Below are 13957 nucleotides of genomic sequence, written 5' to 3'. Positions count from 1 at the left end.
CAGGTCCATACAGATGTGCAGACTCCTGCGCAGGTAAGCTCAGTGCTTTCGACAACAGAACAGGCAATCTGTTTCCCTGCTTCAAACTGCTGCCAGGCAAGCCCAGCAAATGCAAGCAAAACACAGCACTAACCACTAATGAACGGGATGCCATTGCTCGTCCTGCAATCTGCTGTTAATTATAGAGCCAACCAGGTAGGCAACACCTGAGCCACAGATGCTGTCGGGGCGTTGCTGTGGCGCGGCGCTGTGCTGAGGAATTACACCCAAGGAGTTTTCTCGCCCAGGACAGCAGTGTTTTGGCACGCAGCATTTGTCATGCAGAAGGGAATTAGCTGAAAGACTCATTTCCTGCTCCCACGATCTGCTCTTAAAACTCCCAATTAAGTGAAAGTATGTCAAACTGAAGAGCTTCATTTGCTTACTTTCCTCCTCTAACTCGCTTTCTTCCCAGGACCTTCACATAACTTAATGCTCTCTATGAAATATTGATGTCTACCTTAGAAATGAGGAATGATGATTCTGTTATTTATACCAAATGAATTAAGTTTTTCATAGAAATGACTTTTGTATCCTCTGGATTTTGGGTCTTTGTAATGTACTGCATCCGGATGGGGCCTGGAGGATGACTGACTGCTGGGGAATAGAGCAAAAAGCACAGGAAATCAGGGGGGAAAGGTCCATTCAGGTACAGAAACACCCATGAGTCACTTCTTTCAATACACTACAGATAATGAATAAAGTATCCTATATTTTGTATTTATTTTTGTCAACAAAATCTAATCAAAGTTCATTGTTTTTAGAAACTCAATACTTACACTAAATTAGATTACATAGAAAATTAAATCATAAATCCATGTAACTAGGCCCTGCCTCTGTCTCTGTTGCTCCAAAACACAACTTTACTCTCTTGAGCACCTCATTTAATTCTAAGGGCCTGAGCTTCCAAACTAGTTATGGATTTGATCATTTAATAACATGAAACAATTAATTGTGTGGGGGAAAATTTATTATTTAATTAGGCCTTACTAGTAATCAATAGCAATCTATTAATTCATTAGTTTGCATATCCCTTGTTTTTATGTGTCCACAAATTGTTAGACCTTTTTTTTTCTAATTTATGAATTTTCTACCTTCTCAATGCAAAAGGAGATGCTCAAACTGTATATATTAAGTAGAACAAATAATTGAGCAGCAGGAAGGTACATATGCCCTATAGAACTGACTGCAGGACAAGATTTAATACTGAAAACAAGGAAAAGAAAGAAAACAACAGGGCCTATTCTCCCCAGGATGCATGCATAATTCTCATTAATGTTAATGAAAGATACTAAATGTATGAGCACTGAGAGGAGTGTATTAGAACCTAATAAATTCTGGGAATTTATTTTCTTACTTTTTTTTCCTACTTGATTGTTACTATAACAGTGAACTTCAGGTGAAGTGGAAGATACTGAAAGAAAAAAAGCCCAACATATCAAATTATGCTTCCTAGGTTAATTTTTCCAAAATGCAATTTTGCATATGGAATTGCTAGATTCACATGTATGACTAATAATTTTAAGTTTAAATGGTAAATTATACTAAAGCAAAGAGCTGCTTACACAAATAGGGTCAAAACTGTCTACACAGAAATGGCAAAAACTCCACTGATTTAGTCTACATATGTTCACAAGTGAGCAGAACCATTTCTACCAGAGAATAATCTAGCCCCAGACACCAAGGTTGTTCTACGTACATGGAACTCCAAGAACTGAAGACAAGTTACAGATTTATATTCTGCTAGATCATAATTCTAAATGTAACTCAGGGTGGCCTCACCAAAAGGCCACAATTGAAAGAATGGCTTCTGTTGAGTTCAGAGATGAGCAAAGCATCTGTTAAACATGGTATGAACTGATCCACTCCTCAGTCTAGCCAGTCTGACCACCCCCTAATGATAACTCCTCTCCAGCTGAAGTGTGCTGGAAAGCCAAGTGAGAAAACAAGTATGACCATCATTACAGTATTATTGTCTTTTCTATACCTTCTCAATGGAGAACTAATAAAGCTCATTTACAGATCGATCAAATAAAAGAAAAAAAAAAGAAGAAAATAAAGTGCTCCCTCTGGGCTTTGACTTTAAATACTCAAAACTAGACCTGAAATCAGAAATTCAACATTCATGAAATCAGATAGAGGAATTCAGCATTTCTGATCTTAACATCTTTATAAGCAAGATCAAGACAATCATTCACATGAGCACTTTCCATCTGGTCTAGTTTATTTTCTTCCAGCCTCTCAGAGCGAATTTGGATCAGTGCTGCCAGCCAGACAACATGAAATAAAGATTTTCATGGGAGCAATGAAGGAGGTAACTCACGAAAAGTATAAATGAAAAAGAAAAGAAAATGGTTTGATTTTTCAGAGATAATAAGCTAGGAGATTACTAAAGGAGAAACCATTTTTCTCCTTCAAAAGACCCGAGCAATCTAGCAAATACAGGATGGCTTTCCAATCTTCTGCCTTTATACCACAAAGTATAGATTTCCCTTGCTCCTGGCTGCTCCTGCCTTGCTTTGAAGTGTTACTGGGCAAGATTTACTTAGAGGAGACATGTGCATGGACACACCACACTTAGCACTTGTCCTTGCATACAAGCATGAGCAGAAACAAATTTGTTCTGACTGCATTTCTGGCCCAGAAGCATAGGCAGCCTCTTAGCCCAGACCTAAGCCCATGCCATGCTAACAAATCCTTTCTGTTTGTGTCAGTCCATATGGGTATAATCCTAATAGGCTTCATTCCTGATGAAAAACAAACCAGTTTCTCAGGCTTCTCCACTTGAGCATGCTGTCCCTTCTCCCTGGGACTGCCCAGTAGCACTTGAGAGCAAGGCTTTGCAGCCAGGAGCAAGAGAAATTGAAATCCAGTGGTAAAGTCAGAAGACTGCCAATAGTAGTATCACTCCTATATATTTGAAGTATTAATATACAAAAATAAATTTTAACATACCCAGAAATGTTTTTATTTACAGAATTCACTGCTTGGAAGTTGCAATTTATTAAAAATAAAAATTGCAACTTCCAATAAATTGCAACTTCAAAAAAAGGGGTTACAAAGTGCTTATGTAACGAAAGAAAATCATGAGCAGCAGCAGCTAATTCAGACACAGGATAATTCAGTTAAAACATCTTAACCCTGACACTATGTGCAAGTGAAAGGAAAACAGAAAATGGTGAGTCCCACAGAAGAGCCACACTGGCATCCATTCTCACTCAACCTCAGAAACTGCTATTCCAGGTACATTTTCATCACCAGCCAGTGTGGGCTTTTCCTACCACTAAGCCAATGAGGGGTCATTTGAAAAAGCTCAAAGAGGTTATGTTTTAAGGGCATATTTCAAATTCTTTCAAGCTACAGCTTAATGTTAACAGAATGAGCAGTAACCTTGAGTGGTCTTGGCAGAGGGCACCCAAGCAGCTTTTGGGAGGGATGGGACCAATGAAGCTTGAGAGAGGGGTTTTGCTTTGTTTTTCAGGAAGCCCTCAGCTGGTCAAGCCTGGCTTGTAATGAGCATAATACTAAAAACACTCCAGTATCCAGAATGATTGACTTTTTTTTTTAAACAGTAAAAATATTACATACACTTCACCCTGTCATCCTGTCTGGAGCTTGCTGAGCGAGTTTTATTCTATTATTTTAACCTCAGTTTTCTATTTCTAAATCATTTCAAGCAGAGGCTTTTCTTTCTCTGAAAGAAAGTTCTACATGGGCTAACACAGTGCTGCCAAAACAGAGTAAAATGCATGGGCTAGATCAGAGGTACTTGTATTTCAGATGTGCTTAGAATTTCAATAGGTTACAGGACAGTGTAACCACCTACTCTTTCACATGATGAAGACAGGGCTAGGAAGAGCCTCCATTCTTTTTCCATCACGTGCAAAAACAGTACATACACTCTTTCTCTATCGACACTTTAAAGCAACAAACATATTCCAGCTGTGAAAGCTCTCTGGGACAGCTGTAAGTAGACAGCTTTTTAATTTTCAGGAGGGGAGGTGACTTTGGCAGGGGGTAGGTGGGACGCAGTTATTGCACTGATAAGGCAGCCATGACTCTAATAACTGGATTCCCTTTGGTTGAAGGTGGGTCATTAACATGAGCAAAGCACTGGGATTCTGCCCTTCCCTGGGAGACAGGGGATGTCACAGCATCCAGCTAGACACCTGAGGCACCAACGTTTTCCAGGTGCCAGTCAAGTGAAAACACCTTTGGGCAGGAACACCCAATAAACTCAACCAGGAGGCAGTTTAAGTGTGGGCAAGTGTAGGCTAAGAAGTCACAGTGTGCATGAAGAGAAGTCTGTTTTGCACAGGACCCTTTGACATCCCTTCTCATCTGTGGTCAGCATAGGAAAAATCTCCTGGTGTTTCTCTGGAGGAAGCAATAGCCACACCTGGTAGGTAAGAATGCAAAGACAAACGTCCAAAACCACGTGAGGTTGGAGCACTGGCACACAATAATCTGTTGTAAAGGATTACATTAATTTTTAGGAAGAGTTAGTCAGAAACCTATTAAACTGAAATCTAGCTTTCTGACACTTGCTTAATAAACAATTTTCACCTACTACAAAACACGGAACAGCATCAAGTTACACATCTGAATTAAATGGGAATGCTTTTGCACATTTCTTGGTGAGTTACATTCTAGCAGAAAGCAAGGGGTTTGTAACAACAACGACAAAGCAAGCATTCCCTGTTAAATGAAGAGGTTTATAAGATATGAGCTTGACAAAAAGTATTATGGATGAGATGGGGCTTGTAAAGAAATTCATACACTAACCACACAAAAATTAATCAGACAGCTTTGACTATGCTATTAATGATTTTAGACCTCATGCATTGTCCGGGATTTCTAGAGGTTTTGCATTTACAGTACAATAGGTTATTTGTAGGACCTGTACTCAAGAGTGGCACTTGATTGATTGTGCATTCACCGAGAAAGAGAATGATCTAAATGCAAAACATATTGTTGTAACATGGGAACAAAGAAGTGAAAGATACTTTCTAATTAAAGCACACGATTTTTGATACTAATCTCAGTCATTGTGGGGCAAATGAAGAGCAGCATGAGGAGCAATTAATGGATTTCTCAACACCCCTCCCTATATTTTTTCCTCACAAAATGCCAATTCAGTAATACAGAAAGCGTTTCCAAAAGAGATTTTGTTTTCATAAAGAAAAAGTTTTTGTTGTCAAAATACCCTGTTATAATATTTGCAGAGGAAACCTCTTCCACCTTTCAGCTAGAAATACTTTCTCATTTTGAGATGTAACTCTGCCTATAGGAAAAAAAATAAAAAGAAAAAAAATGAAGAGCTTTCAACCTCCCAAATAAACCCTTCTGAATGACTGATTTGTTCAAGATTCTTCTGTCATGAAAACTGTAAATATCTGAACACATACCAGAGAAGACAAAAAAGTACATTTAAAAAGCTTATGTCAAAGCAGGAACAGGCTCCTGGAGCTGCACAGAAGGGCAGAGCATGGGGAGCCCTGGAAGTGTTTAACCCTTCTCTGCAGTAATCACTCAGGTCACTGTGGGCAGCATGAAGCAGCGTCCTGGCACGAGCAATGCTCCATGGGACGACCACTGGCTTTCCACTTGGACTAGCTGCTGACACAACCTACCGCAGCCCCAACCTCTCCCTGGGCTTGCAGGGCTCTGCTGATTGATGGTGTGGCTGCTGAGAACCAGGATAAGCACATCCATACTCCCACAGACATTCCTGAAAGTTCTGCTACACATATGCAGGTGTGTACATATTCCCCATGGTTCAGCTCTCACCTGTGGCCTTTGGGAGAACAAAAGAGCCAGTGACCAGCACTCTGCAGGTCTGCTGCCAGAGGGCATTGTGCCAGCAGGGAGCAGGCTAGATGCTGGATGTGGCCAACAGAGCTGCATGACTTTTAATATCTGTACACTAAGGCAATTTAGACAAGCACTTGAGTTCACTTGCTTATTATAGTTTAATTTAGACAGCGTCAATAACTCTGACTAGCTCTGGGGGTATTTTAGGAATTAAACTACCTAAAGAGAATATTCATCCAAGAAATCCATATGGCAGGAAAGAAGGGCAGAATTTCTAGTATGGAATAGTAAAATCTTCCTTCTCATTATAATTCTTCAACTTAGATACTTTGAAATTTCTTTTACTTTCCTCAATTATAGTGTCAAATTTTTAAGCGTTTTTTTGTTTGTTTTGTTGTGGGTTTTGGATTTTTTTTTTCCTCATTCTAGTCTATACAGAGTATTCTGTGTTTTTCCAGGGGCAGAGAATGACAGTACTTTACAAGTCAGGGGTACAGCACATCATGACATTCACTACCGGAAATTCAAAATCATCCAGATTCAGAACCATCATAATTCATTGCTAAAGAGAATCTTTTAAAAATTTCTCTCCCCATCCCTTCAGGGAACCTTACAACCCAATATTTCTAGATCACACTTCATTATCCAGGTCATCATTTCCATTTATCAGTGCCTTGGAGCCTTTGGTATTCTCAGCTAGGATGGTGTCATGTCCATCAATCATAAGGCTGTTTCCACATTCCCAATTTTCTTTCACCTCCTTCAAGTCTTCACAGAACTGCTCTAACTTCAAATGGGTGCATACTGGACACCTCTTTTGTTAGCTATTACCATGTTTAAGTAGAACAACTGATCTGTGCAAACAGCGGTAGCCTTAAGAACCTTCTCGTTCTAGGTCATGCATGTTATTGCTTGTATTAAGGGAAGGTTTACAGATCCACCAGTGCTTCTTTGAACTGTGAGCATGGCAAACACAAAAGCAATATGATGCTTTTCCTGGAATGCTTACAGTTCAATCAAAATGTAAATGTTAGATGTAGTGAATGGGAGTAAAGACCTGACAAAGAGAAGAGGAAATTGGGACCCGTTAATTGCATCCTAGAAAACATAGGTCTGGCCAAGAGACTGAAAGGAGAATTAGATGAAGGCAAGGCAGGTTTTGAAAAGGTCCTTGAAGGAAAGGGCAAGAGTTAATAGTTTAGTGTGAGTAGAAAACAGAGCTAGTAAAAGGCTTCCAGACAGAAGGGGCAAACGATATGTATGCCCCTTCTGCTTCCTTGTATCTATGAGGAGCAGTATAATCCTAGCTTCGAAAACATCCCACCAAAACCCACCCCAATCTAAGTACAGTGCTGAAATAGAAAGAAAACATGACCTCAAAGCAGACATATAAGCCTTGAGACTACTGAATTTTCTGTACCAATTACCTATGTGCAATATTACATATTCTCCAGCCAAATACTATTAGTGTGGTTATCACAGCAATGCAGACAGACTGCTGTACTACGTCAAATCATTTTTGGACCTTCCACAAGCTTTCAAGAGAATTGTAGTTCTTAAAGCAAATAAGACCATTTGTTCATGTTTCTCTAAAATCTGGTTTTCGAAAACTTGTTTCTTTCTTCCATGTTTTTAGTACTTGAATTTTTATTTGTTTAGAGGTAAAAAAATCTTTGCCTTTCTCAAATGCCAGCTTTTTTGTTCTTTTAAGAGAGCAAGAGGTGTTTTCCAATACTCACTAAACAAGGACTCACACCTGCCAGTCTGCAGGGAAAGCAGGCTGAGACATCAAAAGTATTGCAGTTGGTGAATTTGATCCTTCTGATGCAATCAGTCTACAATGCAACCTGATTAAATTTAAAGACTCAAACCTGAAGTCCAGTACTTCAGGTCCAGAGATAAGTAGACAAATAGTATGAAAGTGCAGACTGCTGTGGGCTTAAATAAACTCTATACTCCACAGTTCAGGTTAAGATCTCTAAAGAATGCAAGCCAGGTGGATTGATTTAACACAGCATTAAAAAAACATCTGGGAAAGGAAAACAAGTACATCTCCAAATAATTGTGAGACGATCTTCTCGGTGTAAAATAATTAGTGGAATGTGTGACATAAAATAAATTTCTGCACATACAGCCACACTGCCACCATCAGCCTCACTTTCTCATTTATTTAGGTAAACCTGTAATTGGCAAACAGGCACTTACTCATGGATAACAGTGGAGGTGCTGAGCTGCTGGAGACTTTGACACTGCTGCAAAATAGAGTATGTGTTCATATGTGTTTGTGCAACGGACACTTGCTGCGCAACATTATCTTGTCTCTACAGATAAATTAGTTGCATCATGCTCCTGCCAGCTTGATTTGTTTAGCCTTTACGGAGTACAGAGTACATGGAGCTTCTTGTGATTGAATCTCACATAAAAGGTAAACCTGAGAGTTTATTCTACACTATGCTATACATCCACCAAGGCAGCTAGAGCATTTGCTGACTTCATGTTGAAAAGAAGGCTATAAAATATACTGGGGAAATCTTGAAACGTCACTCACTTGACATAGCAATAAGAGCCCTACATTAAGATGCAGGGCTGATTTCCCTGATCCATGAAATTGCCTGGATATTTAAGGCATTCTCAAACAGAACCAACACAAAAATCACCCTCCATTCCTGGCACAAGGACACCGTGGGTTTTGTGTTCCCCAAGAAAAACAGAGCACAAAATTGCAGAGATAAATATTCATTAAGAGAAGACCTAACCACAATTTCCTTCTTTTCTCAAATAAGAAGTATTCAATACATCTTTAATGCTGGAAGATGGTTATGCTTGCTGACACAGAGATACTCAAGTTCTCTGGAGTCAGATGGTGCACAAACATCTCACAATAAAACACAAAGTGTGCAAGTCTGTGACTACCTTTGGAGAGGTATGTTTTTCCCTCTCATAAATAAGTGACAGGGCTGTAATAGGCACAATCTGTGTACAGCTATGAAAAAAGATTATGAAGCAATATACTGTATTATTTTATGGTCTGAGACCTGGAACATGGTTCAGAATTCCTTAGCTATTGTATATTTCTAGCTGCTGAAAGGTAAGAAAAGACCCATCTATACTTCTGCCATAATAGTGCAACAAATTCCAAAGTGTTGGTGAACCAAGGAGTTAGGTACAATTTCTTCCAGAGATCCATGAAATGCAAAAACACAGGGGAATTTGAAAAGCTAAGCTTGTCTAAAATGCTGTCCTGAAGCCTCTGCTAGCCTGGCTTCAGAGGTGGAACAAAGTGCAGCAATAACAGACCTCCATGTCAGATTATAAACAGCTTCCCATTAGGTAACCAGGAAGGTTCTAGTCCAGGGGGTACCACTGAAGTACCTTGACATTGCAGTACATGGTACATCTAACTGAAACCTGCACACACCAACAGGTTTCACACCAACACAATGAACACAGCAGACAATCTTAGCATTGATTTCTAACCCAAATCACACTGAAAGGGTAATCTTTAAACCCAGTACATGCACTGCACGTCCAGTTTCCAGCATCTCCAATAGCAAAGACAACCTGAGACTCATACTCAAACTGAGGTCTGAGATTTTTCTTGGACATGGATAACTATTCTTTCTTGTTGACAAAGAATTTCTTAATCTTTTTCAGATATTATTTCTCAGTCAGTTTTTGTCTTCAGCTAGGCAGAGAGCTCTTCCCATATCATAGTGGTTTGCACTGACAAATTTAACAACCAGTCCTCTTCCCCTGCTTCCTGTAATTCTTTTGCTCCATAGCAGATATAGTAGCCTACATTTATACAGGTATACAGAATTAAAAAATAATACAAATGGAAAGAAGTCTTGAAGCCATCTGGTATGTGACCCCATTCAAAGCAAGATCAGCTACAGCTAATTAGCTCCTGACATACGCTTGGCTACCCTATCAAAACAGTCTCCACAAAGTCCCTTAGATATTTATTGTGATGCTTTGCTATTCTTACTATTAAAATGTTTTTCTAATATTTAGTCTGTTCCAGAGATTCTAATTAAAATTTCCCTTAGAGGAAGATCAGATTGTTGTGCACTCTGATACATGAAGAAAACCACATACAGAAACACACGAAGCATTGAATTTAAGGTTCATATATTATTTGTAGATCACATAGGTGTTTTTTCAAACTTTCTGATTCTAAACAGTTTAAATAGAACCAGCTATTTCTGTATCCACCTTATTGTTCACTTTAAAGAAATTCTTGATCATAGTAATTTCTTCCCCAATTCAAGTTTTGAAAGCTCTAAGTTCTCTAAAGAAAATAGTTGTTGGCATTTTTAGATGATAAACATCCTAAAGTGATGATGATAAAGTACAGTGTTGCCCAATGATGCTGAAAAGCAGAGAAACGCAAACTGCCAACCTCTGATATAGGAATACACACTCTTTATTACAGAGTCTAGGGGTCCACAGCTGTTGGAGTGGGTCATTTTCATCTCATTGCTTATTAAAAGTGTGAGAGGGAAGCATGAATGTGGCTACCATTTTGCAATGTACTGGATAGATTAAGGCTTAATTCTCTTTCTCTTCAGTACAAATACAAAACAATTCAGAATTTATTGCCTTTTAAAGACCCACACAGGTATTTGTTACTGTTCACAATCATAGAATGGTTTGGGCTGGATGTGATCTCAAAGATCATCCAGTTCCAACCCCCTGCCTCAGGCAGGGGCACCCTCCACTAGCCCAGCTTGTCCAAAGCCCTGTCCAACCTGGCCTTGAACACTGCAGGGATCCTGAGGCAGCCACAGCTTGCCAGGCACAGAGGAGACACTGACCAGCCTGTAGTTTCTTTTTTCTCTTTTTAAACATGGGGGCTTATGTTTTAAGTCAGTGGAAACTTCACCAGACAGCCATGACTTCTCAAATATAATGGATAGTGGCTTAGCAACTTTGTCTACCAGTTCCCTCAGCACTTCAGGTTCCTTAGATAGTCTTGAACCTGATCTTCTCCTACAGTGGATGGTTCCTCATTCTCCCAATTCCTACCTTTGCCTTCTATGTCTTGGGCAGTCTGGCTACAGCACTTGCTGGTGAAGACTGCAGCAAAAAAAAAGTCATTGAGCACCCCACCTGTCTCCATATCCCAGGTAACCAGATCTCCTATTCCAGACAGGGCCTACAGTTTCCCTAGTCTTCCTTTTATCACTGACATACCTATAGAAGCTTTTGTTGTTGCCATTGAAATCCCTGGCCAACCTTTAGCCTTCCTAACCCGATCCCTGGCTACTATTCCTCGTAAGCTACCTGCCCTTGCTTCCACCTTCTGTAGGCTTCCTTTTTGTGTTTCAGTTTTTCTAGGAGCTCTTTATTCATCCATGCAAGCCTCCTGGCCATCACAGATGTGAAGTTTTACATCTAGCTTTACTCATTCATATTCCCATTTTTTATTACATTTTATAGAGTCATCCCTATAAAGCTTTTCTTTACACAGAAAAAAAAAAAGCATTGGTGCAAGATATTAAAAAAAATCACGTGATCTGCTTAAAAACACGTTAGTGTTCATGACAAAATTTACTTCATAAAGTAATTAAACCGAGACTTTTACCTGTCAATAAGCATTCCCAGTGAAACCCACTCAACACACTCCAGGTCAAAAGCCAAGGAATCTACTTTGTTGCCATACTGAAGTAAATTGTACACATTCCCTTCATCATCACACAGCTTCCCAAAGCTTGGAGATTTTCTAATTTCTTCCTCTCCCTCCCTACTACCTCTCTGTTAAATATTCAAAGCAGGCAACAAAAAGAAGTTGGAAAAATAAGGTCAATACAGGAAACGGGAAAGAAGGAAATGTTTCTATAAGCTATCATTTGGTTGGTACAGTTATCTTAATCAACCTAAACAGTTTCTTTGAGACATCTAATTTGATTTTACAAAGTGCTAACCCTTAGCCATATTTGACTTTCCTTTGATTCCAAATGTAAAAAGTAGCCTTTATCTAATGTTCAGGCATATAATCTAACTACACATACATTTGCATTTGCATTACGAGGCAGTGAAACATGGCTGGAGAGCCATCTTGGATGTTATCTATGTTATTACTCAAGTGGAGAGTATAATCATAAATCCTTCTCTTCTCCGCCACCCCCGCCTTTTTTTTCAGAAGTACACTTAAAGTTTTTAAGCTTCACTGGCTCCATTACATTTGAACTTCAGTAACAAGAATGTGATATGAATGTGTAGGGAGAAAACATAGACAAAAGGTATATTTTCATAATGTGGTTCAGTTTAACGGTTCCTATAATTAGCTACAACTCATTAGGCAATAAAAAGACAAACAAAGAGATTATGAATGGAAGGGCAATATTTTCTCCATAAAACAAATAAAAAACCCTTTAACAGATGCTTCTTTTCTAAGGTTTTTCTTGCATAAATACAGCCAGCAGCTTAGAAAATATATTTTTGTGATTGAATTTTTTTGTCTGGAAATAAAACCTGTAAACATTATCCTGTTCAATTTCAATAAAAAGTATTTACAGCTATTGTACACTTGGGATATTTTTGATCTCAAGGATAAAATAATGATACAGAAGTGGTCTGCAGATGACTAGCTTTGATCTTTTATTAGTTCTTATAATTGTCTCTTAATTTGTATTCTTCATAATAAGCACTCACCTTCACCGTTTGTCCAGCTTCAGGGCCATCCTGTAAGAAAAAGGAGAAGTCTCAATTGAGGGGAGATAGGAAGGGTCATACATGGATTCAGAAATCTTACTCAATAGACGTTTACATCCAACTTCATTGTATGTTAATTTACCTGGGGCCCATTCAACACAAAGTTGTTGGACAGGGCACCTCTCCATATCAGCCCAATGCAAAGTGAGAAACTCTATCTTAGACCAGAAAAACAACAGTCGTTATTTTCCATTCTTTCAGACCATATTTTTTAATAGCTAGCAATATATTTCTGATCCTTGTGAATACATAATCAGACATGCAAGTGAGAAATTATTGAATTCTTATTCTAATGAATTGGGCTTAGTCTCCTGACTTGCTTTAAACAGAGTTCTTTTTGACATAGAACCACCCAGCACAAGTAACTGAAAGGTCAGAATTGAGAACATATTTACATGGCTATATCCCTCTCCCTGCATATAACAAGCTGTGAGCTGGAATCACCTGTTTCCAACAGAAGCAGTGGGTTACTTGCTGTACAGGGAGATGTGCTGCCTTCCCTAGGTCAATCCTGCAAATGATTCTTTGAAGGAAGACTATTTGCTGAAACACTGACAAGCGAATACCATGTTTGGGAGTGTACACAGGCTTATTCTAAAGCTTTGAAGTTTTTAAGTATCTACACTTTTCTGCTGGTTTGCCTTTCAGTTTTCTTCAATGGCAAACCTGGCAGACTGCAATGCAGTTACCGTGCTGCTTTTTTTACTATTATCATTTTGCATTTATTGCCCCTTGAAATGTGAACATCCTTTTGTCATTGGACTGGGGAAGAAGGTTGAAAGCTTGATAAAACAAACCATTAAACTTTTTTTTTAGTTGACTGGTTTACACACCTGAATTGAAATGGTGAGCGAGGTGCCGCAGAAGTGTTTCTCCACCACGTTGCCAACCCTCTGCGCCATGTGAAATAAATCGGCCACTTCCTCGGGACTCAAGTCACGGAAACGCTCCACCGGCCGCAGAGGACAAACAAGGACATCTGAAGGTGGTATTGTCAAGGCACAAACACAAGTCTCAGTGGTCCAGAAGGACAAGCGTCTCAATCCCTAGCATATAACCCATTTCTGTTCACCTTTGAATTACCTAAACTCTTCCTCTCCAAGGATTACAGCAAAAGCAACTAAAACATGATACAGAGAATCACCTGATGCTTTGTTCAGAAGAAGCCTTCTCAAATCCCTCAGACATGGGCAAAATGACTGAAGTCCATTTGTTACTACTGAGACATCTACAGGAAAGCAAAGCGTTCAGACTCCAAGGTAACATTTTGATGGAGAGATACTTGTATTTGACATCTCTGAAAGTCACACACATTTCCTTTTGTAATTAAAAATGGGGGAAAACCAAAAGAATTTAAGATGGGTTTGGATGTGGGATCTGAGGCAGC

The 13957-nt window shown here is 39.2% G+C and overlaps 1 protein-coding gene across 1 annotated transcript in view; it reads right to left on the bottom strand.

The window, feature by feature from the left end:
* The window catches only part of FHIT (fragile histidine triad diadenosine triphosphatase), a 570515-nt gene that overhangs the window by 128398 nt on the left and 428160 nt on the right, over nt 1–13957 (bottom strand). Inside the window, exons 4-5 of the mRNA XM_084269480.1 lie at nt 13404–13549; nt 12511–12540 (exon numbers count right to left, since the gene is read on the bottom strand). Of these exons, the coding sequence (XP_084125606.1) occupies nt 12511–12540; nt 13404–13549 (176 nt within the window). The remainder of the gene's footprint in view (nt 1–12510; nt 12541–13403; nt 13550–13957) is intronic.

This window comes from Gallinula chloropus, assembly GCF_964237585.1.
Source record: "Gallinula chloropus genome assembly, chromosome: 12".
Classification (NCBI taxonomy): domain Eukaryota; kingdom Metazoa; phylum Chordata; class Aves; order Gruiformes; family Rallidae; genus Gallinula; species Gallinula chloropus.
Note: the sequence above shows the minus strand (reverse complement) of the source record. Positions and strands in the feature narration are given on the sequence as shown.